Source organism: Melanotaenia boesemani, chromosome 21 (genome assembly GCF_017639745.1).
Source record: "Melanotaenia boesemani isolate fMelBoe1 chromosome 21, fMelBoe1.pri, whole genome shotgun sequence".
Lineage (NCBI taxonomy): Eukaryota > Metazoa > Chordata > Actinopteri > Atheriniformes > Melanotaeniidae > Melanotaenia > Melanotaenia boesemani.
The window spans coordinates 29473161-29499480 of record NC_055702.1 but is presented as its reverse complement, the minus strand read 5'-3'; the positions used below and the strand labels follow the sequence as shown (position 1 = coordinate 29499480).

Here is a 26320-nt window from a genome sequence, read left to right as displayed (position 1 = left end):
GAGCACAAAATTTCACATGCATGAATGTATGAGGCCAGATCAGTCTCAATAGGAATGAACTCACGCCAGGTTTTTCACAAATGCACATGCTCTGGTTTGCATTTGTATTTCAGAATCGGAAATGCACACAATCTGTTTCACAAATGCACACGCTGTGGTTCACAAATATAATTTTGAGGCACACTTGTAAGATTATATGAATTGCTGAACGTGCATTTACGAACTGCTTCTCATTTGTGAACATCTCTGCATTCGTGAGAGAATTCTCTGCGGTGGATTTTGAGACTCCCCTGACGTCGCAGGGTAACGAATGTCACCATTGGTTGACTAATCTGTCAATCAAATTTCCGAGTGTGATTGACAGATTCATCAGTCAATCAGGTGTGTTTGCATTCAGCCAATCATACTGCTCCTTACATTTTCTCCATACTTTTAAACCTGTCGCAGAGCTATTTGAGCATGGTAGTTCAAGTCCAACTAGCGGGCAGACATGGAGAAGACGCAACAATCACAACCTGTAAGTAACACATTTATCTTACATTCCCTCGTTGTAAATCATGTAATTGTTAATTCGATAACATTACATGATTTATGGAGCAAATGTAAGGAGCAGTATGATTGGCTGAATGCAAACACACCTGATTGACTGATGAATCTGTCAATCACACTCGGAAATTTGATTGACAGATTAGTCAACCAATGGTGACATTCGTTACCCTGCGACGTCAGGGGAGTCTCAAAATCCACCGCAGAGAATTCTCTCACGAATGCAGAGATGTTCACAACTGAGAAGCAGTTTGTAAATGCACGTTCAGCAATTCGTATAATCTTACAAGTGTGCCTCAAAATTATATTTGTGAATCAGAGCATGTGCATTTGTGAAACAGCAAGTGTGCATTTCCGATTCTGAAATACAAATGCAAACCAGAGCATGTGCATTTGTGAAAAACCTGGCGTGAGTTCATTCCTGTTGAGACTGATCTGGCCTCATATGAATGTCGCCTGTCGCTTGGCTGGAGGAGGGCAGCGATTTTTGCCTCAATATGCAGGTTCCATAGAAAATGATGGAGAAGGAGCGACATCGCCTCCAATGTGTCGAGCCCATTAGAGATAAGGTGAAGAGCTTGGTGATCCGGGAGGGGCTCAGAGTAGAGTTGCTGCTCCTCCACATCCAGAGGAGCCAGATGAGGTGGCTCGGGCATCTGGTCAGGATGCCTCCTGGACGCCTCCCTGGTGAGGTGTTCTGTGCATGTCCCACCAGAAAGAGGCCCCAGGGAAGACCTAGGACACGCTGGATGGACTACATCTCTCGGCTGGCCCGTGAACACCTAGAGATCCCCTTGGATCTAGTGAATGTGGCCGGGGAGAGGGAAGTCTGGGTTTCGTTATTAGGTAGCTATCCCCGCGACCCGACTCCGGATGAGCAGCAGAAATTGGGTGGATGGATGGATGGATGGTACGGTGGATGAATGGATGGATGGGTGGGTGGGTGGGTGGGTGGATGGATGGATAGATGGATGGATGGATGGATGGATGGGTGGGTGGGTGGATGGATGGATGGATGGATGGATGGATGGATGGATGGGTGAAAGAAACTCCCAGAAAACTGCAGGTCTGTTTTATGTAAAGCACTTTGACTTGTCTTATACATGAAATGTGATACACAAACAAACTTGCCTTCTGAAGGTTAAAGGGACCCAACCCAGTACTAGAAGGTTAACCTGATAAAGTGGAAGGGTGGGTGGACAAACCAGTATACGAGGTGATCTAATTATTCAGTGACAATCCAGTTCAGTTGGAGTTATCAGGAGTTATCAACAGTTTTTATGGTGCTCAGTCTTCTGGCCATCCATATAGATCATACATATGGGGAGAGGTTGCCTAGTGGTTAAAGAGGTCCTGGGACTAACTCCACAACTGCTTCCCAGCTGAAACAAGGGAGCCCACGCTCAAGCAAAAATCTAGAGATGGATCAATGCAGAGCTTAACTTTCCAGTTGGGAAGTATATCAAAATTAATAAAGTATATTCTGAGTACTGTAGTAGTTTTATTTGGTTCCATCTGACTGGAGCCGGTTTATGCTGACAAACCCAAAAGAACTGCTCCAACAACAAGCCATTACCAGCTTCTGTCAGTCACACTTTCATCAGGACATTTTCTATGCTACAATCAGACGGGTTAGTGGGAGGGGGGATTTAATAAGACATGGACTGGAGTGATTTGTGTGATGGGAGTCATGTCGTCTGTCCTCAGAACTTCAAGAGAGAAGAGCAGAACTTTGTGGTCCAGAATGAAATCAACAACATGTCTTTCCTCATCTCTGACACCAAGTGTAAAATGTCAAAGGTATGAAAACATGGATGAACACTGAAGAGATGAATGGATGACAAGAAACATACCGATTTAAAGCAGATGCGTGAGATTCATGAGTTTTTCTCTGATGTTTAACTTTGCCTCATTGCAGGGAATCGTTTCAGACCAGGAGAGGAAGAAGATGAAGAGGAAGGGTGATCGATACTCCATGCAGACCAGTTTGATCGTGGCCACTCTGAAGCGTCTGCTACCTGTAGGACTCAACATCTGCGCTCCAGGAGAACAGGAGCTGGTTGCTCTGGCCAAGAGCCGCTTCAGCCAGGTAGCAGATCCTGAGAGGAGCTGAACGTGTGCAGAACAGGCGCCTCAGTTTCTGCTCCATCATCTCAAGAAATGTTCACAATCTGTTCAGTTTAGGCAAAAGTAAAATGAAATGTAACAGGTGGCTGCATCAATGTCCCATTAAGTGTGATTTAAATGATGGTCATTCTGTCAACAGAAGGACACAGAGGATGAAGTACGAGACATCATCAGGAACAATCTGCATCTTCAGGGTAAGGTAAGAAAGCTGTTATAATTCTCACCTGTCTTATCACCCTTTGGTTCTATAAAGTTCTTTCACAGAATATATTTTATTAGAGTAATGAACACAGATTTCTTCTGTGTCTGGTGCAGCTGGAGGATCCAGCAATTCGCTGGCAGATGGCTCTGTACAGAGACCTTCCTAACCACCACGAAGATACCTCTGACCCAGAAAAGACTGTCGAGAGAGTCCTGATCATTGCACATGTCCTTTTCCACCTGGACCAGGTCTGTAAAATGATATCTGAGTGTGTTTTTAGACAACAGCTCTTGTTGGAGAGGACCTTTCTGAGGAGAAACACTGACATGATCATGTGTGAAGCTGGAGGACCAGGTGCTGATTGGTTTGTTTGTGTCTGCAGGTGGAGCATCCTCAGCGCAGTAAAAAGGCTGTGTGGCACAAACTGTTGTCCAAACAGAGGAAGAGAGCTGTCGTTGCTTGTTTCAGGATGGCTCCTCTCTATAACCTACCAAGGTACACACCCATCAGTGCAGACAGTGAAGTCCAAGAGTTTGAGACCTTCATTTTTTTAGGTTTTCCTGTCTCTAGTGGCCTCTGTTCACATATTAGAGGACAGGAAGGTGGTGGTACATGCAGGAGAGGACACTGCGCTGGGGGGCTTATATCTGGGAAGCCTGGAACCATCATCTATCCTCCCAGTTTTTTATGATGGTTGGACAGTTCTGAACCCAGTTTTAGTTTCTGCGTCTCCTTAGACGTTTTCTCTGCTTGATGCCGATGATCTGACCCTTCTTAATCAGACTAGCATCATTTCCACGACCACAGATTGTCTTTCCACATGGTAGTTTAAGACATGAGAGCATCCTCAATCAGTTGGGGTTAAATAACTATCTGCAGCTGGAAGATGATCATCATGCAAGAATTATCCAATAGGAAGCTCCGACCTTTTAGCTTAGTTAAATACAAGTAATGACTTTTTATTGGGCAGTCTGTGTTTATTTAAGCTTTTTCTTTTCTTTTCTTTTTCTTTTTTTACTATTTCTGGAAGTTATTTCTCTGTTCATGATTGAATTTCAACCCCACTGCTTGCCTTGTTAAAAATATCCTAAATATTGTAATTCAGCCCATATTCAACCCGTATTTCCCTGAAACCAGGCACAGGGCTGTAAACCTGTTCCTGCAGGGCTACGAGAAGTCCTGGATCGAGGCAGAGGAGCACTACTTTGAAGATAAACTCATAGAAGACCTGGCTGTAAGTTCATCTGCATCTGAAGGTTCAAGTATTTAAAGCTTTGGCAGGAATTGTACTTTTAACAAAAACAGAATAATAAGGATTTTTACTGTGTTTCTTTACATCATCATGTCAGAAACCTGGTGAACATGAGCTGTCTGAGGAAGAGGAGGGTGTGAAGGACATCGATCCACTGCACCAGCTGATTCAGCTCTTCAGCAGAACCGCCCTGACTGAAAAATGGTTGGTTTTTGGAAATATTTGTTGCTCAGATCTTTTTAAACATGACTGTGTCGTACATTTTATTTTAAATGATCTCTTTATAGTCATTAATGAAAATTAGATTTATATGATCTTCACCAAACGCCCACAAAAAGATCTTTTATTTAATGTAATGTAGCTGTAAATTCATTAATATAAAACTAAAATATTTCTACTTTTTCTGTCAGTTTGCTTCTAAGTAGGACTGAAATATCTGTTTTTAATCCGTTTTTGTTTTTTATTTACATGAAAGTAAGGATCCTGACTCTTTTGGAACAGAGTTGTAAAATGTTTTTTCTGTGTGCTTTGGCTTCCCTTTGCAGCAAACTGGATGAGGACAATCTCTACATGGCCTACGCCGACATCATGGCCAAGGTACCAGCAACACACATCTTTTCATTAGACATGAATCAGCTGCTTTATGACAGTTATTAGTCATGTTTATTGTTCCTTTAGTTATATATCGTGCAATTTATTCACTTTTTCATCTCTCACTTCACTCAGAGTTGCCATGATGAGGAAGATGAAGAAGGAGAAGTGAAGAGTTTTGAGGTAGGTGATCAGCCAGTATCAGCATCTCCTGGTCTCCATGGTGATTTCAGTCGAACAGTAGTGATTGTAAGACGTGCCTCATTTCGAACGAACAGGAGAAGGAGATGGAGAAGCAGAAGCTGCTGTATCAGCAGGCTCGACTTCATGACCGCGGAGCTGCTGAGATGGTACTTCAGACCATTAGTGCCAGTAAAGGTACATCACACAAAGTCAAAGCTCTGTCAAAAAGTATAACTAGATATAGGTTAACCCTTATCACCTAACACATTCAAACCGGATGCAACATGTGGATCATTTTTTACCTTTCCAGCCTAATACAACCCTCATGTTGAATTGACATGCACAAGACCCACCATTATTATTTTAGTAATAACGTCAACCACAAAGAATCCAGTATCTACTTACCAACTACTCCAGGACACGTTTGGCTCCAGGGTGAAGCAGGTTTTCAGCATAGTAGCCAATGATTAAATCACATTTTGTTTTATATAGAATCAGATGGATATTAAATCAGTCATGGGTAATCTCTCACTTCATCTAGTTTATTCTCAGGATACAAAAGGACTTGTGTTATCTTTGGAACAAGTTTATCAGCAACCTCAGAGAAGTTATAATATTCTGTCCCAATAAACGTTTTCTTTGGTTTATGTCATTTGCCGTTGTTACACCAGAGAACGTGGATTGCCTGGGTTCTACAGTCGGCTCTGATCCAGGGGCATTACTGGATTTGCTGGCCAACAGTCAGGATTGACTCCACCTGTTTGGCTATAGAAAGACTGGATGGTTTGTCTGCTTGGTAATCAGTAAGGATGAATCCTGTACCTTCAGCTCTTTTTGCCGGTCAGATTCTGGATCTAAGCTGCCACCTACAAACACATTGTAGTGACAGGAATCAGGAGTCAGGTGAACGGACGTAGACACTATCCAGTGTCCCTGACTTCAGGAATTTAGAACTTGTCCCCTGCAAGTGGACTCACCTCGTGGGCATGGAGGAATCTCAAGATTAGGTTCAATTTGCGCTACGAGGTTGGCAAAGGTGGAGTCTGAGTGGGTTTATTCTGTGTTTTACAAAGTGGTTGGGAAATTGGGAAGTGCAACGTAACATTGCTGGCTGGGATGGGGGCTAACTAGATACAGTTGGGTAACAAGGTACAGTTTTAAGGAACCATACTCCTGGAGAGGGTCTGGACCTATACTCCAGGGCTGCTCAGAGCGAGGCATCAGGCAGGTTTTAGGATTCATACAAGCCCTGGCTAAACACTTCACTGTTGGAGTTCTTCCAAGTGAGCAATACGGTAGCCTCCCTGCAGCATTGAGTTGCAGGAGGTAAGGCTCTGACTGTAGTTTGTCATTACGTTCCACACAGCAGCTCACAGTATCCAGCCTTCTTGGCATCCCTGGATGGTGTCCTGGAGGGGGTGGTACCCAGGGACATGATTGGGAGGGGTGACCTCCTGGATCACAGCCTGAGCATTGTTTTGTTGTTGGGACTCTATGATGGTCATAGATTTTTCATAACAAACACCATGTTCAAGCATGAGGTGGATCATAAAGGTGATTGTTACCAGGCCAATTTAGGCCAGAGATCAATGTTCAATTTTGTAAGCGTACACTCGGGTGTAGTGAAGGGCATAGCTGTTACAACCTGGTGGTAAGTTTGCTTGGATTGGATATATATATATAAATATATATATATATATATATATATGGAATCGATCTGGTCCAGCTCTGTCGTTAAAATACTAATCATGCAGTTATTTTCTGGTTTGGGTTCTCTTATCCAGGTGAGATGGGTCTCATGGTTGCATCTACGCTGAAGCTGGGCATAGCTATTCTTAACGGAGGAAACTCAACGGTACAGCAGGTAATGTTGAAAAACTGATCTTTATGTTTGTTTTAACAGAAAGATCACAGTCAAAGTCATTTTAAGGGTATGTATTTATTTTGTATTCGCACCTATCTATTTCTTTTAATAGTTTTATTAAATAACTTTAATCTTACAAACCCAGGTATGTATACCTTCTTTCCATAGGCTTTTAAGTTTGGTTGATGAGGGCCGCTATCATACTATAGATAATTTCGGTCTTTATGAGATGAACTCCAGGAAAGGAATCTGGTAATGAGGACAAACTTGGAAACAGACAAAACAAATAGATTTGTTTTTATCCTGAGTTGATCAAGTGCTGCAAAGCTTATATCTCAGAAGAAACCTCTAAAATGTCTGAATATGCTTCCTGTGCATGTTCTAAAGATAATAGATAGATGATTTGAAAAGGTTGGTTTATTCTCACTTCACAATATGGAATCAGTAGCAAAACATTTTTAGAATATCACCAGCTTAAATCTATTATATGTAAAAATATACCATTAATCAATTAAACTTACAGCTACCTATTAGGGTGGCAGAATTCATGAATCTCAATGCCCCAAAGCTATTATCAAAAACATATAGACTATTATCTAAACTAGAAGACTCAATCTGTCTTCCAACTTCAAAATGGGAGGGTGACTTATCCAGTAACTTTAATAAAGATAAATGGTCACAAATATGTTTAAACACCTTTAAAATGACTAAAAATTCAAGTATGCAACTAATACAATTCAAAATTCTGCATAGAACTCATTATACATGACAAAGGATGTTCAGGATGGGTCTGTCACAATCAAACATCTGCACACACTGCAATGAAAACACACCAGATAACTACCTCCATGCCTTGTGGTCCTGCACACCTGTCCGCAGGTTCTGGCTTCAGGTATGTGTGGACATGTCAACATGGTTTAAATGTAATATTCCTACAATCCCCGCACTATGTCTACTAGGTGACTTGGGTGATATTAATATGGCAATTAACTCTGCACACATGATAAGCACAGCATTATGCATCGCAAAGAAAACTATCCTTGTGAACTGGAAAAACAAAAATAATCTGTGTATTCAGCAGTTTAGGAATCTCTTAGTTGACCACATCAGTAATGAGACAATGTCTGCCTCCTTAAAGAACTATTCGGCTGAATCTCATTCCTTCTGGTCCCCTGTGCTTAGTTCCATCACTTAGTGTAGGTGGAGGACTGTGACCTCGTTGCTATGGGGGTTTGAGAAATGGCCGGGAGTGACTGGTGGTTGCGGGTTTTTTGTGGTTGCCCGTGATGCGGGACCGGGCTGCTCTGCAGTGGGGGGTGGCTCTGAGTCTGGCCCCGTCGGGGGCTGAGGGGGCCAGCGGTTGGAGTCGCCTCGTGGCGGGGGGTGAGGCCACTGGTGGTGCCTGGGTTGGTGGGCGTCGGTCCTGAGCCGGGTGGCCAGGCTATTCTGGGGCGGGCTGGGCGGGGGTTCTGGGCTCTGGTGCCCGGGGGGTGGTCCTCCTCCCTCCGGGGTGGTGGGCTCCGTATGTGCCTGGGGTCTGGGCCTGCCCGGATGTGCTGCCGTGGTGTGGGTTGGTGCATGCCCTGGTGTCTGGTTGACACCCTGGGACCCAGGATATGGCCCGGGGGCAGGGGGGGTGTAGGGGTTTGAAGGAGGGCTGAGTGGGATTTGGGGGATTATAGGGGGAGGTGCTGGGGTGTGAGACAGGGATGCTTGTGTGTTGTGTGTGTGTGTCTATACTTTGGATGTTTGTGTGAATGGGGGGGTATGTTTGTGTGCGTGCGTATGCATACTCTGCTGTTGGACTCATGAACAAGAACTCTAGGCCATAAACGCTCTGTCTCAGTCACAGGACCTGTGCTTCATGCAAAAAGAGACAAACATACCAAAGCTACTTTACTGTCACTTTAGCATACTTTCCGGATTATGCTCTAATTCCATACCCATCCTGTATATTTTGTAATATTGTGTTAAAGTGTAGAGACTTTATTTTGTTTTAAAATTTTTATTTTATATTTATTGCATGCTTAAACTTATAACTTATATTGTTTTTATGTCTGCACCAAGTACCGCAGCATTTTCCTAATGATGTGAACCTGTTCACTCATATGGCAATAAAAAACCTTTCTGATTCTGATTCTGATGTGTTAGGATGAGTGGGGGTGTGTCTGGCGAGTGAGAGTGGGAGGGTTGGATGCTGTGCGAGTGTTTACATTTTTTGGGTGGGGCTGAGAGGGCATATGTGAGTTATGATGAGTGGGAGTGTGCAAGGAAATAGGTGTGTGCATGTGTTTCTGTGTGTGGTTGGGGTGGGGTTAAGTGCACTTGTGGGGGGGGGGGGCTGGGCGGGCCTGGGGGTGGTGGGCCGTGGGTCTGCCGCTGTCCCCATCCTCTCATTCCCCTTTAGGGGTGTGGGAGGGTGGGAACTTTCTGGGGTGGGTGGCAGCTCACTGGCTGCGGTCCCTGGGTCGTGGGGGGCGGCCTCTCCTGGCCTGTCTTGCCCTGGGGGGCCTCCTGGGGAGCAGGGGTGCCTAATGCCACTAAAGGCTCATCATCCAGAGGGAAGTTTGCTTCCCTCTGGACGTACATCCCCGGACCCCTCTTACTTCCCGCTCTCTCTGTCTCACACACACACACACGTAGGGAGTTGGGAGGCGTGGAGCCATGCGGGGTGGAACGGAGGAGACCATTCAGTGGTCTCCTTGGATGCACCCCGTGGCTGCTCGCCTCTCAGTTTTAATTGCACCGAGACACCAAAACACAAGAAACACAACACACAAACAAACACCTGGGGGGCATGGCATGCGGTGCATGGCGGGCGGGGCCACTTAGGTGGCCCGGCTCGCGGCTCATTGCAGTCACTGCCCCTCAATTTTAATTGCACACAACACACACTACATAAACAGTCAGGAGCGGGGAGGGAGAGGGTATTGGGGACCTCTTACACCCCTGCTCCTCCTGTGTGTGGCTGGGGGGGGGGGGGGGGGTGACTGCGCTGGTGGGCTGCAGGCTCTATGGGGGTTGGGGCTCGCTGTCCGCTGGTCCGCCTGGGGTGTCCCCCACGGGGCATGGTGGGAGGGTTGTGTGTGGCGTGATTGTGTGGTGGTGAGTGATTGTGGGTGCGGCACGGGGGAGGGTGTGAGTGTGGGGTTATATGGGGTTGAAGTAGATGGGGAGTGGGGGGAGTGGGGGGAGGGGGCCGATAGCACCCTGGTTCCCGGGGTGTGCGGCTGGAACATCGGGGTGTGTGCTGGCCTACGCCGGGTGGCTGTCTGGGGGTCCTCCTAGGCATGTTGCGGGCCCTCTGCCTCTGGGCTCCTGGGGCCCTGGGCCCTTCGCTTGGGCTGCCCTGGGTGGGCCAGTCCCTGGCAGGGCCGGCGGCTGCTGATCTTGGCCCACTGGGGCCTGTGCCCCGGGACCGTGGGGGGCTCTTGCTGGGGCTCTCCTCTGCTGCCCTTCAGGTGGGGCTGGAGTCGTCTTTGTGGTGGGGTGGCATGGGTTGGTGCTCCGGGTCTGCTGCTGAGGGCCCGGCCCAGGCCCTGGTCTGCCTCTGGCCTCCGTGGAGGCGAGGTCGCATTTGTATGATCTCACTCACCACTCTTCATCACTGATCACTCCTTGTTTCTCATGCTCTGCATGCTGACACAGTCACTGAGTTGTCTAGTGGGTTTTTAATATTAAGCGATAATTATAAAAAAAAAAAAAAAAATTTGCATTTTTCCTGTGAGTTAGTATCTGGTCGCTGTTATGTCTTTTTGATTTGATTTGGTTATTATTTAAAAACTCTTAATGACTGGCAGCCCTGTTTTTTTTTTGTTTGTTTTGTTGTTTGTTTGATTTTTTCTGTGTGTGTGTTTCTGCTTTTGTAAAAGTTGTAGGACATTTTCTGGTGTGCTCATGTACAGGTGTAACAGTTTGTTGTCTGGTGATGGTGTGGATTGAAGGATCGTTTCCTTCTGTCTGTGATCTTTTTGTCTCCTTTCTTCTTTTGCTCTTTTTGCTGTTTTCCATCTTTTTCTGTCCCCTCCGGTCAGGTCCAGCAACATTACATAGATTCCGTGATTCAAAGTAAATAAATAAATAAATTAATCACATTATCAAGAGGAGCCTTACCCATAGGCCTCCCCTTGGCAGAGCAAATTTGTTCAGCACGATACAGCAACCAGATTATCATTTTGCTGCTATGATGCTGGACAGGACAAGTTAAAAAAAAAAAAAAAAAAAAAAAAAACAAGAAAAGGTTGGTTTGGTATCTTGGGACGATGAAGGACAAAGCATTTCTGAACTGGGTCAAAATTCTGTTTAACAAGAACCAATCGAAGCAAAAACAGATATGTTGGGGCAGGAGTTTAGCTCTGTTGTACAGTTCAGTCAGGACATCTTTCTCTTTCATCTGCTGGTTGAGAATTTCAGGGCTGTAGTTTTCTACAATATAAATCTGGATGATTCTGTCTCCATTGGCCCTCTGTGACGTAAAGCTCGTTTATCTGGTACCAAAGCAGCTGAAGAATCAGAGGGTAGCTATCCACCACTACTGTCCACTTTCAGGACCTGAATATGAAGCTTCCACTGCCTTCAACCCCACAGGTCTCTCTTTTTAGCTGTGTCAGCTATTATTGTCACATAAGGCAGTTCAAATGTCCAAACAAGTTGTTCGTAGTTTTCTGCCTTTTTCACTTCATTATCTTTTTTTTAATTTTATTTTTCTTTTTACCTTGCCCGGTCCAGCCTGGTGGCAGCAGATGGTCTGGCTGCTGTGTTGTGTCAAACAAATTTGCTAAAGAGATCTAAAGAGATTTAAAGTGTCCTTGGAAGGCACTTATAAATAAAACATATTACTGTTATTATTTTATTATTATTATCATTATTGTTATTAATGAGGAATCAGCTGTTTGTTGTATGATTGTTTATGTTATTGTCCATCTGAATGTGTTTAATTGGGAACGTTGTTTAAGATAAAACACAATCCTCTGGTGTTTCTCTGCATCTTTAACAGAAAATGTTGGACTATCTGAAAGACAAGAAGGATGTGGGCTTTTTCCAAAGTCTGGCTGGTCTGATGCAGTCATGCAGGTAAATACAACTAGCTCCTCTTTCTGTTGGCAGAAATGAAACGTGGGATTTAATTGTGTGTTTCGTTAGAGTTTAATCACCTGCACTGGTGAATGCTGCAGTCTATGTTTGAAATAATCTGAAGATTGGTGTATAAAATTAAATTTGAATGGACAAAGTTCATTTACCCATAATTTGTCATTCTGAAAATGGAGAAGCTGTAAGAGCGAGCAAGTTGACTCTAATCTGTACTTTGGACATGTGGCATTATGGGACAAACAGGGTGGGTCTGGGGGTCTGTTATTGACCTCTGCTGAGAATGAGCTGTTCATATCTACAGATGGAATTTATCCTGGTTTGTGTTGTACTTCCACATTTAGTTTTTTCTTAACAAAATATAACAGTATGGCACAAAAACACCCAACTTTACTCAGTCATTTATATTTCAACATTCAGTTGATTGACAGATTTCATTTGACTTCAGGAAATAGAAATATAAAGGTGGGCCATTCATTTCATTACAGTCTAAACTTTACCACTAAATACCAAAGTCCTGCTTCTGTTCCCAAACACATTCAAAGACTCCAACAAACTTACAAATGAAGACAATTAATTTAAATAAAAAATGCTTATTAGGATATGTTGGACCAAACAACTCAGAAATAGTCGACACCTACATAGGTTCTACACCATCAGAGAGTTTGTTAAAACGCAGGCATAACTCGACTTCATACCTAGTTCAAGAGGTTTTACTTGTTGGAGACCATCCAGCCCACCATCTGTTCATTGTCAGGAAACATCTCTGAGTTATGTAAGTGAACCTCACGGAGGATTTCGGATCTATGATCAACCTGACGTGGCTGTAATTCACTCTATGGAGGATTCAGGATTAATGATCAAACCAACATGGCCGTAAATCACCCTACGGAGGATTTGGGATCTATGATGTACCCAATGTGGCCGTAATTTACCTTTAGTGATGATAAGGCTGTAATTCGCCTTTACGGAGGATTTGGGATCCACGATCAACCTGACGTGGCTGTACTTGACGTGGTGGTAATTGACCTTACGGAGGATTTAGCATCTGTGATTAACACCTCACCTCCTTCCTCACGGTCACCTGGACATGTTCAGGTGGGGCGGGGAGGGGGGCGTGTTCGAGGGGGGAGGGGGGTCTGGCAGCATCTGCTTCGGCTGCTCTCGTGTCTGTTCGAACATGCGTGATTTCTTTTTAGCAGCTTACTAATCCTTTACCTGCGTTGATTATTTGACTAAAACAGTGAAATGAATAAAATCCAGAGTTTCTTCAGAAATAGGAGCTAATATGGAGCAAAGTGAGCTAGAGAAGCATCTTATTCGCAACATGTCATAATTAGAATTACTTAAAAATAAATAGATTAGGACTATCCTTCATTGCAGCTGTAAGCAGACTGCGGTTTTGTCTTAGAATCCATGCATGGGCAGGCTTATAGGCTTCTAGGAGTGTCTAAACATAGCGTTGTGTAAGACACACTCAGGTTCTTACCATATAAGGTTCTTTGTCTTAGAGACTGGACTCACACACGAACATCCTATATTCATGACTCAGGAATGTCTAAAAGAGTATCAGACCACAACCCACATCTGGTCTGGGGGTTTTTCTGTGATTGGCTTCAGAGACCTCACAGAGATGCATATCTGTTTACGATGCGCGACCCTTAATGGACTAGGCTGTTCAGAAAATGAATGAATGTCACTTTTTGTAATAAACCATCATCATTTTTACATAAAGCTGATGTGAAGTATTTTTGTCACATCATAAGCTTAAAGCAATTTGCTACAAAATAGCATGATCCAAAGGAGAAGATCTTGATGTGATGAAGTCATCATATCACAGAAACGGCTATGAAGACACCAAAGACACCAAAGGGGAAACAACAGTACGGCACAGAGAAGAGGCAAGAAGTTGTCAGCCAGGTGATGGCTTCACAAAACTACAGAATGTTATCAAGGACAAACTACAAAAAACTATTTCTCCACAACACCTGCTTCCACAAAATAAACCACACAATGGCATCCCGAGCCAGAAATTACTTCACAGCACAAGCTAATGTGGACACAGTTTAGAAGAGACAACAAGCTGATGTTCCACAACTTTCCATCAGACGAACTAACTGACCACCCCACCTCTGAAAGAACTGGGTGACGTACTGTTCACCCTTCTGTTCTCTCTCCAGCCTCAGCTTTTTCTTTTTAAACTTCCCAGTTTTTGAGGCATCCTTCTGGGCCCCTAGAGTCCTTCCCCTTTACCCCCCTTTTTTAACGCCCAGGGCTGCAAGCGAACTATAGTTAACACAAAACAGCTACACATGGATGCAAACTAAAAATGAAAAAGTACTGAAACAAAAAATCTAGATAAAATAAAATAATACGCCACACTTAATTCAAAACAACTTTAACCTACATTTTAATACATGAAATAGCCTAAATGTGGGATAAAAGTTTGTCTTCGGGTTTCCATCACAAGGACATTTGATTTGAATGTTCTACTAACTACTAACAATGCTATATACTACTAACAATGTAATATACTACTAACAATGTTATATACTACTAACAATGTACTACTAACTACTAACAATGTACTATTAACTACTAACAATGTTATATACTACTAACAATGTTCTACTAACTACTAACAATGTTATATACTACTAACAATGTTATATACTACTAACAATGTACTACTAACTACTAACAATGTACTATTAACTACTAACAATGTAATATACTACTAGCAATGTACTACTAACTACTAACAGTGTAATATACTACTAAAATGTACTATTAACTACTAACAATGTAATATACTACTAAAAATGTACTATTAACTACTAACAATGTAATATACTACTAACAATGTACTACTAACTACTAACAATGTAATATACTACTAAAAATGTACTATTAACTACTAACAATGTAATATACTACTAACTATGTGATATACAACAAACAATGTAATATACTACTAACAATGTACTACTAACTACTAACAATGTAATATACTACTAACAATGTACTACTAACTACTAACAATGTTATATACTACTAAAAATGTACTACTAACTACTAACAATGTAATATACTACTAACTATGTCATATACAACAAACAATGTACTACTAACGACTAACAATTTTCTACTAACCACAAACAATGTAATATACTACTAACAATGTTGTACTAACTACTAACAATGTACTACTAACTACTAACAATGTAATATACTACTAACAATGTTCTACTAACTACTAACAATGTAATATACTAATAACAATGTTCTCCTAACTACTAACAATGTAATAAACTACTAACAATGTTATACTGACTACTAACAATGTACTACTAACTACTAACAATGTAATATACTGCTAACAATGTTCTACTAACTACTAACAATGTAATATACTACTAACAATGTAATATACTACTAACAATGTTCTACTAACTACTAACAATGTAATATACTACTAACAATGTTCTACTAACTACTAACAATGTAATATACTACTAACAATGTTCTACTAACTACTAACAATGTTCTACTAACTACTAACAATGTACTACTAATTAGTAACAATGTAATATACTACTAACAATGTTCTACTAATTACTAACAATGTAATATACTACTAACAATGTAATATACTACTAACAATGTTCTACTAACTACTAACAATGTAATATACTACTAACAATGTTCTACTAACTACTAACAATGTAATATACTACTAACAATGTTCTACTCACTACTAACAATGTTCTACTAACTACTAACAATGTACTTCTAATTAGTAACAATGTAATATACTACTAACAATGTTCTACTAACTACTAACAATGTAATATACTACTAACAATGTTCTACTAAATACTAACAAAATTCTACCAACTAATAACAATGTAATATACTACTAACGATGTTCTATTAACTACTAACAATGTAATATACTACTAGCAATATTCTACTAACTACTAACAATGTAATATACTACTAACAATGTTCTACTAACTACTAACAAAATTCTACTAATATCAATGTAATATACTACTAACAATGTTCTACTAACTACTAACAATGTAATATACTACTAACAATGTAATATACTACTAACAATGTTTTATTAACTACTAACAATGTAATATACTACTAACAATGTTCTACTAACTACTAACAATGTAATATACTACTAACAATGTACTATTAACTACTAACAATGTAATATACTACTAACTATGTGATATACAACAAACAATGTACTACTAACTACTAACATTGTTCTACTAACCACTAACAATGTAATCTGCTACTAACAATATTCTACTAACTACTAACACTGTTCTATTAACTACTAACAATGTAATATACTACTAACAATGTTCTATTAACTACTAACAATGTAATATACTACTAACAATGTTCTAGTAACTATTAACAATGTAATACACTACTAACAATGTACTATTAACTACTAACAATGTAATATACTACTAACTATGTGATATACAACAAACAATGTACTACTAACTACTAACATTGTTCTACTAACCACTAACAATGTAATCTGCTACTAACAATATTCTACTAACTACTAACACTGTTCTATTAACTACTAACAATGTAATATACTACTAACAATGTTCTATTAACTACTAACAATGTAATATACTACTAACAATGTTCTAGTAACTACTAACAATGTAATATACTACTAACAATGTTCTACTAACTACTAACAATGTAATATACTACTAACAATGTTCTACTAACAACTAACAATGTAATATACTACTAACAATGTTCTACTAACTACTAACAATGTAATATACTACTAACTATGTGATATACAACAAACAATGTACTACTAACTACTAACAATGTTCTACTAACCACTAACAATGTAATATGCTACTAACAATATTCTACTAACTACTAACAATGTTCTATTAACTACTAACAATTTAATATACTACTAACAATGTTCTGTTAACTACTAACAATGTAATATACTACTAACAATGTTCTACTAACTACTAACAATGTAATATACTACTAACTATGTGATATACAACAAACAATGTACTACTAACAATGTTCTACTAACCACTAACAATGTAATATACTACTAACAATATTCCACTAACTACTAACAATGTAATATACTACTAACAATGGAATATACTACTAACAATGTTCTACTAACTACTAAAAATGTAATATACTACTAACAATATTCTACTAACTACTAACAATGTAATATACTACTAACAATGGAATATACTACTAACAATGTTCTATTAACTACTAACAATGTAATATACTACTAGCAATATTCTACTAACTACTAACAATGTAATATACTACTAACAATGTTCTACTAACTACTAACAATGTAATATACTACTAACAATATTCTACTAACTACTAACAATGTAATATACTACTAACAATGTTCTACTAACTACTAACAATGTAATATACTACTAACAATGTTTTATTAACTACTAACAATGTAATATACTACTAACAATGTTCTACTAACTACTAACTATGTGATATACAACAAACAATGTACTACTAACTACTAACAATGTTCTACTAACAACTAACAATTTAATACACTACTAACAATGTACTATTAACTACTAACAATGTAATATACTACTAACTATGTGATATACAACAAACAATGTACTACTAACTACTAACAATGTTCTACTAACCACTAACAATGTAATCTGCTACTAACAATATTCTACTAACTACTAACACTGTTCTATTAACTACTAACAATGTAATATACTACTAACAATGTTCTATTAACTACTAACAATGTAATATACTACTAACAATGTTCTAGTAACTACTAACAATGTAATATACTACTAACAATGTTCTACTAACTACTAACAATGTAATATACTACTAACAATGTTCTACTAACTACTAACAATGTAATATACTACTAACAATGTTCTACTAACAACTAACAATGTAATATACTACTAACAATGTTCTACTAACTACTAACAATGTAATATACTACTAACTATGTGATATACAACAAACAATGTACTACTAACTACTAACAATGTTCCACTAACCACTAACAATGTAATATGCTACTAACAATATTCTACTAACTACTAACAATGTTCTATTAACTACTAACAATTTAATATACTACTAACAATGTTCTGTTAACTACTAACAATGTAATATACTACTAACAATGTTCTACTAACTACTAACAATGTAATATACTACTAACTATGTGATATACAACAAACAATGTACTACTAACAATGTTCCACTAACCACTAACAATGTAATATACTACTAACAATATTCCACTAACTACTAACAATGTAATATACTACTAACAATGGAATATACTACTAACAATGTTCTACTAACTACTAAAAATGTAATATACTACTAACAATATTCTACTAACTACTAACAATGTAATATACTACTAACAATAGAATATACTACTAACAATGTTCTATTAACTACTAACAATGTAATATACTACTAGCAATATTCTACTAACTACTAACAATGTAATATACTACTAACAATGTATTACTAACTACTAACAATGTAATATACTACTAACAATGTTCTACTAACTACTAACATTGTAATATCCTACTAACAATGTTCTACTAACTACTAACAATGTTCTACTAACTACTAACAATGTACTACTAATTAGTAACAATGTAATATACTACTAACAATGTTCTACTGACTACTAACAATGTAATATACTACTAACAATGTTCTACTAACTACTAACAATGTAATATACTACTAACAATGTAATATACTACTAACAATGTTCTACTAACTACTAACAATGTAATATACTACTAACAATGTTCTACTAACTACTAACAATGTTCTACTAACTACTAACAATGTACTTCTAATTAGTAACAATGTAATATACTACTAACAATGTTCTACTAACTACTAACAATGTAATATACTACTAACAATGTTCTACTAAATACTAACAAAATTCTACTAACTAATAACAATGTAATATACTACTAACGATGTTCTATTAACTACTAACAATGTAATATACTACTAGCAATATTCTACTAACTACTAACAATGTAATATACTACTAACAATGTTCTACTAACTACTAACAAAATTCTACTAACTAATAACAATGTAATATACTACTAACGATGTTCTACTAACTACTAACAATGTAATATACTACTAACAATGTAATATACTACTAACAATATTCTACTAACTACTAACAATGTAATATACTACTAACAATGTTCTACTAACTACTAACAATGTAATATACTACTAACAATGTAATATACTACTAACAATGTTCTATTAACTACTAACAATGTAATATACTACTAACAATGTTCTACTAACTACTAACAATGTAATATACTACTAACAATGTATTACTAACTACTAACTATATAATATACTACTAACTATGTCATATACAACAAACAATGTACTACTAACTACTAACAATGTTCTACTAACAACTAACAATGTAATACAAAACTAACAATGTACTATTAACTACTAACAATGTAATATACTGCTAACTATGTGATATACAACAAACAATGTACTACTAACTACTAACAATGTTCTACTAACCACTAACAATGTAATATGCTACTAACAATATTCTACTATCTACTAACACTGTTCTATTAACTACTAACAATGTAATATACTACTAACAATGTTCCATTAACTAGTATCAATGTAATATACTACTAACAATGTTCTAGTAACTACTAACAATGTAATATACTACTAACAATGTTCTACTAACTACTAAAAATGTAATATACTACTAACAATATTCCACTAACTACTAACAATGTAATATACTACTAACAATGGAATATACTGCTAACAATGTTCTATTAACTATTAACAATGTAATATACTACTAGCAATATTCTACTAACTACTAACAATGTAATATACTACTAACAATGTTCTACTAACTACTAACAATGTAATATACTACTAACAATGTTCTACTAACTACTAACAATGTACTACTAATTAGTAACAATGTAATATACTACTAACAATGTTGTACTAACTACTAACAATGTAATATACTACTAACAATGTAATATACTACTAACAATGTTCTACTAACTACTAACAATGTAATATACTACTAACAATGTAATATACTACTAACAATGTTCTACTAACTACAAACAATGTAATATACTACTAACAATGTTCTACTAACTACTAACAATGTTCTACTAACTACTAACAATGTAATATACTACTAACAATGTTCTACTAACTACTAACAATATACTACCAACTACTAACTATGTTCTACTAACTACTAATTATGTACTACTAACTACTAACAATGTAATATACTACTAACAATGTTCTACTAACTACTAACAATGTTCTACTAACTACTAACAATGTAATATACTACTAACAATGTAATATACTACTAACAATGTTCTATTAACTACTAACAATGTAATATACTACTAACAATGTTCCACGAACTACTAACAATGTAATATACTACTAACAATGTATTACTAACTACTAACTATATAATATACTACTAACTATGTGATATACAACAAACAATGTACTACTAACTACTAACAATGTTCTACTAACAACTAACAATGTAATACACTACTAACAATGTACTATTAACTACTAACAATGTAATATACTACTAACTGTGTGATATACAACAAACAATGTACTACTAACTACTAACAATGTTCTACTAACCACTAACAATGTAATATGCTACTAACAATATTCTACTAACTACTAACACTGTTCTATTAACTACTAACAATGTAATATGCTACTAAGAATGTTCTATTAACTACTATCAATGTAATATACTACTAACAATGTTCTAGTAACTACTAACAATGTAATATACTACTAACAATGTTCTACTAACTACTAACAATGTAATATACTACTAACAATGTTCTACTAACAACTAACAATGTAATATACTACTAACAATGTTCTACTAACTACTAACAATGTAATATACTACTAACTATGTGATATACAACAAACAATGTACTGCTAACTACTAACAATGTTCTACTAACCACTAACAATGTAATATGCTACTAACAATATTCTACTAACTACTAACAATGTTCTATTAACTACTAACAATTTAATATACTACTAACAATGTTCTGTTAACTACTAACAATGTAATATACTACTAACAATGTTCTACTAACTACTAACAATGTAATATACTACTAACTATGTGATATACAACAAACAATGTACTACTAACAATGTTCTACTAACCACTAACAATGTAATATACTACTAACAATATTCCACTAACTACTAACAATGTAATATACTACTAACAATGGAATATACTACTAACAATGTTCTACTAACTACTAAAAATGTAATATACTACTAACAATATTCTACTAACTACTAACAATGTAATATACTACTAACAATGTAATACACTACTAAAGATGTAATATGCTACTAACAATATTCTAGTAACCATTAACAATGTAATATATTATTAACAATGTTCTACTAACTACTAACAAAGTAATATACTACTAACAATGTATTGCTAACTACTAACAATGTAATATACTACTAACAATGTACTATTAACTGCTAACAATGTAATATGCCACTAACTATGTCATATACAACAAACAATGTACTACTAACTACTAACAATGGAATATACTACTAACCATGTTCTACTAACTACTAACAATGTAATATACCACTAACTATGTGATATACAACAAACAATGTACTACTAACTACTAACAATGTTCTACTAACCACTAACAATGTAATATACTACTAACAATGTTATACTAACTACTAACGATGTAATATACTACTAACAATGTTCTACAAACTACTAACAATGTAATATACTGATAACAATGTTCTACTAACTACTAACAATGCAATATACTACTAACAATGTTCTACTAACTACTATCAAAATTCTACTAACTACTAATAATGTAATATAACAGTAACAATGTTCTACTAACTACTAACTGACTCTAACAATGTGAAATACTACTAACAATGTAATATACTACTAACAATATTCTACTAATTACTAACAATGTAAAATACTACTAACAATGTAATACACTACTAGCAATATTCTACTAATTACTAACAATGTTCTACTAACTACTAACAATGTAATATACTACTAACAATGTTCTACTAACAATGTAAAATACTACTAACAATGTAATATACTACTAACAATGTAATATACTACTAACAATGTAATATACTACTAGCAATGTAATATAATACTAATGATGTAATATGCTACTAACAATATTCTAGTAACTATTAACAAAGTAATAAACTACTAACAATATCCTACTAACTACCAACAATGTTCTATTAACTACTAACAATGTAATATACTACTTAGAATGTTCTACTAACTACTAACAATGTAATATACTACTAACAATGTTCTACTAACCACTAACAATGTAATATAGTACTAACAATGTATTACTAACTACTAACAATATAATATACTACTAACAATGTACTATTAACTACTAACAATGTACTAGTAACTACTAACAATGTAATATACTACTAACAATGTTCTACTAACTACTAACAATGTAATATACTACTAACAGTGTTGTACTATCTACTAACAATGTAATATACTACTAGCCATGTGATATTCAACAAACAATGTACTACTAACTACTAACAATGTAATATACTACTAACAATGTTCTACTAACTACTAACAATGTAATAAATTACTAACAATGTACTAGTAACTACTAACAATGTAATATACTACTAACAATGTTCTACTAACTACTAACTATGTAATATACTACTAACCATGTGACATTCAACAAACAATGTACTACTAACTACTAACAATGTAATATACTACTAACAATGTTCTACTAACTACTAACAATGTAATAAATTACTAACAATGTACTACTAACCACTAACAATGTAATATACTACTAACAATGTTCTACTAACTACTAACAATGTTCTATTAACTACTAACAATGTAATATACTACTAACAATGTACCACTAACTACTAAAAACGTCATATACTACTAACGATGTACTACTAACTACTAACAATGTAATATACTACTAACAATGTTCTACTAACTACTAACAATGTAATATACTACTAACAATGTACCACTAACTACTAACAACGTCATATACTACTAACGATGTACTACTAACTACTAACAATGTAATATACTACTAACAATGTAATATACTACTAACAATGTTCTACTAACTACTAACAATGTAATAAATTACTAACAATGTACTAGTAACTACTAACAATGTAATATACTACTAACAATATTCTACAACAACTAACAATATTCTACTAACTACTAACAATGTAATATACTACTAACAATGTATTACTAACTACTAACAATGTAATATACTACTAACAATGTTCTACTAACTACTAACAATGTAACATACTACTAACAATATTCTACAACAACTAACAATATTCTACTAACTACTAACAATGTAATATACTACTAACAATGTATTACTAACTACTAACAATGTAATATACTACTAACAATGTACTATTAACTACTAACAATGTAATATACTACTAACTATGTGATATACAACACACAATGTACTACTAACTACTAACAATGTTCTACTAACCACTAACAATGTATTATACTACTAACAATGTTCTACTAACTACAAACAATGTAATATACTACGAAAAATGTACTACTAACAACTAACAATGTAATATACTACTAACAATGTTCTATTAACTACTAACAATGTAATATACTACTAACTATGTGATATACAACAAACAATGTACTACTAACTACTAACAATGTTCTACTAACCACTAACAATGTTCTTGATGTATCTTGATAAGGAGATGTGGAAAAGTTGAATCTCAGGCAAAAATGTCTCTGGACGCTGACTTGAATAATAAAAAGAAGTTTATTACAAAAGTTCAGACATCAAAACAGATTTCTGCAGTAAAATCTGGAGGTCCCAAAACCAGAACGAAGACCCAAAGACCTGATGTAAAGTTCTGTCTTATATATGGTTTAAACAAAGAGAATTCCTCAGTCCTGTATCCTCCAATCATAGAGTTTGTATATAGGATGTTCGTGTGCGTAGAAGACATGTTCGTGTGTGAATCCAGTCTATAGGACAGAGAACCTTATATGGTAAATCTTGAGTGTGTATCATAAAATGCTATGCTTAGATCCCTCATAATTCCCCCCTTCGGGACTGGAATTAACAGGCCCGAAAAAAAAAACGAACTACATAAGACTCAAATTAAATAAACACATATGAGAGCCCCAAAAGAAATAATAAAACGCCCAAAAGAGGCTAGTCGACCCATCGGACCCCTCCGGGCCTAAATCCTGCCTAGCATTTCTCACCTCCCGAAATAAAAAATAAGCACTCGAGGTCACCCATATGTATCTACATAATAAGAGTCACAGAGTATTATCTATTCGCCTAATGCTAAACCCCTTCTATATCTACCTAAAAAGTAAATGCATAGCAATAGCACACATAACATCACAACAAATTCAGAATAATATTCAGATTAATACAGTACATAATGAAATATTGAAGCAAAATAAAGCAAATAAAAAATATATGGCTCCGAAACCTCCAGATGGGTAGACTGATATGATGATGATGTTTCAGTCAGCAGATGTCATCGCATTGGCATTCAGGGTTCACTGTCCATGTTTAGTGTCCTTATATGTATTTTTGAGTCCACTCAGAATGTTGGGGCTTCTGAATAACTAGCCACCCACCAGGTGGTTGTCCCCATGTGTACTGAGAAGAGAGAAAAAGAACAATGACCAGTATCTTTGTCATAATAACAGGTTGAATCAAAAATATTTTAAGCATAAAAATGAGGAATAACATAGGTGAAGTTGAGTATAGACGATAATTGAGTAAGAATAACATATCTAAGTCCCTACTTGAGTATTCCAACTAAAATGCAAAGGAAAACTAATAGTAAAGAGTAGTGAAACACACAAATATACTATATGTGGTAAAAGTAAAAATCAGAATGGATATCTTTCAAAAAGGTCACCTTCCCTTATTATTTCATTCTCATCAGTCCTTCGTAACAGTGGCATCTGAACTTGATCACCAGGCATTACTACACCTATCCATCTTAATATCATAGCCTTAGCAAAGGTCAGTAATAGAGTACAAAAACAAAACATAACAGACAACGCCAAAAGTGTTGCTACCAGAATCTGTACTACTACAGCTCCTACTGGACCCAGTTTATCTTGCAACCAAGCATTTGCAGACCATCCAGATCCTTCTGACGGTCCAAAGGCATCTCTTATGAGTTTTAAAGCATCTACAACACTAGTCATGTTATCAGAATTATCTGGAATCAATGTATAACAAGCATCGCCTGTTAAATTCAAAGCCACACACAGGCCACCTTGTTTAGCCAGAATGTAGTCTAGAGCCATGTCGTGTTTCAACAGTGTCAGTCTATGACTCTTCTGTGTATTAGATAAATATTCAAATCCTCTGATAGTTTCATTGGCAAAACCTTGTAGGGTGTAAGTAATATTATCAATATGGTCTGCTAGAAATGTCACTCCATACCATGGAAAAATACCAATTCCCCACTTCTCTGCCAAGCTTATTCTCCAATGATAAGATTCCAAATTGTGAAATTGTGCTAGCTCCCTCTTCTTTCTCGTCTCAGGAATAACATTAGACTGAACCTGTTCCGACTCCTCTGCCTTTTGAACTGTGAGAACTTCATATGGAAGCTTCAATGTTGCCATGTAACAACATCCTGTTCGTGACGCCAGCTTTGATGTATCTTGATAAGGAGATGTGGAAAAGTTGAATCTCAGGCAAAAATGTCTCTGGACGCTGACTTGAATAATAAAAAGAAGTTTATTACAAAAGTTCAGACATTAAAACAGATTTCTGCAGTAAAATCTGGAGGTCCCAAAACCAGAACGAAGACCCAAAGACCTGATGTAAAGTTCTGTCTTATATATGGTTTAAACAAAGAGAATTCCTCAGTCCTGTATCCTCCAATCATAGAGTTTGTATATAGGATGTTCGTGTGCGTAGAAGACATGTTCGTGTGTGAATCCAGTCTATAGGACAGAGAACCTTATATGGTAAATCTTGAGTGTGTATCATAAAATGCTATGCTTAGATCCCTCATTCTATTAACTACTAACAATTTAATATACTACTAACAATGTTCTATTAACTACTAACAATGTAATATACTACTAACAATGTACCACTAACTACTAAAAACGTCATATACTACTAACGATGTACTACTAACTACTAACAATGTAATATAC

The 26320-nt window shown here is 36.5% G+C and overlaps 1 protein-coding gene across 1 annotated transcript in view; it reads left to right on the top strand.

Annotated features, from left to right (window-relative positions):
* The window catches only part of ryr2a (ryanodine receptor 2a (cardiac)), a 392644-nt gene that overhangs the window by 271676 nt on the left and 94648 nt on the right, over window positions 1-26320 (top strand). The window contains exons 76-87 of the mRNA XM_041973182.1: window positions 2254-2346; window positions 2465-2635; window positions 2813-2872; window positions 2989-3123; window positions 3258-3370; window positions 4013-4109; window positions 4225-4331; window positions 4673-4724; window positions 4854-4901; window positions 4997-5096; window positions 6686-6765; window positions 11762-11838. Of these exons, the coding sequence (XP_041829116.1) occupies window positions 2254-2346; window positions 2465-2635; window positions 2813-2872; window positions 2989-3123; window positions 3258-3370; window positions 4013-4109; window positions 4225-4331; window positions 4673-4724; window positions 4854-4901; window positions 4997-5096; window positions 6686-6765; window positions 11762-11838 (1133 nt within the window). The remainder of the gene's footprint in view (window positions 1-2253; window positions 2347-2464; window positions 2636-2812; window positions 2873-2988; window positions 3124-3257; window positions 3371-4012; window positions 4110-4224; window positions 4332-4672; window positions 4725-4853; window positions 4902-4996; window positions 5097-6685; window positions 6766-11761; window positions 11839-26320) is intronic.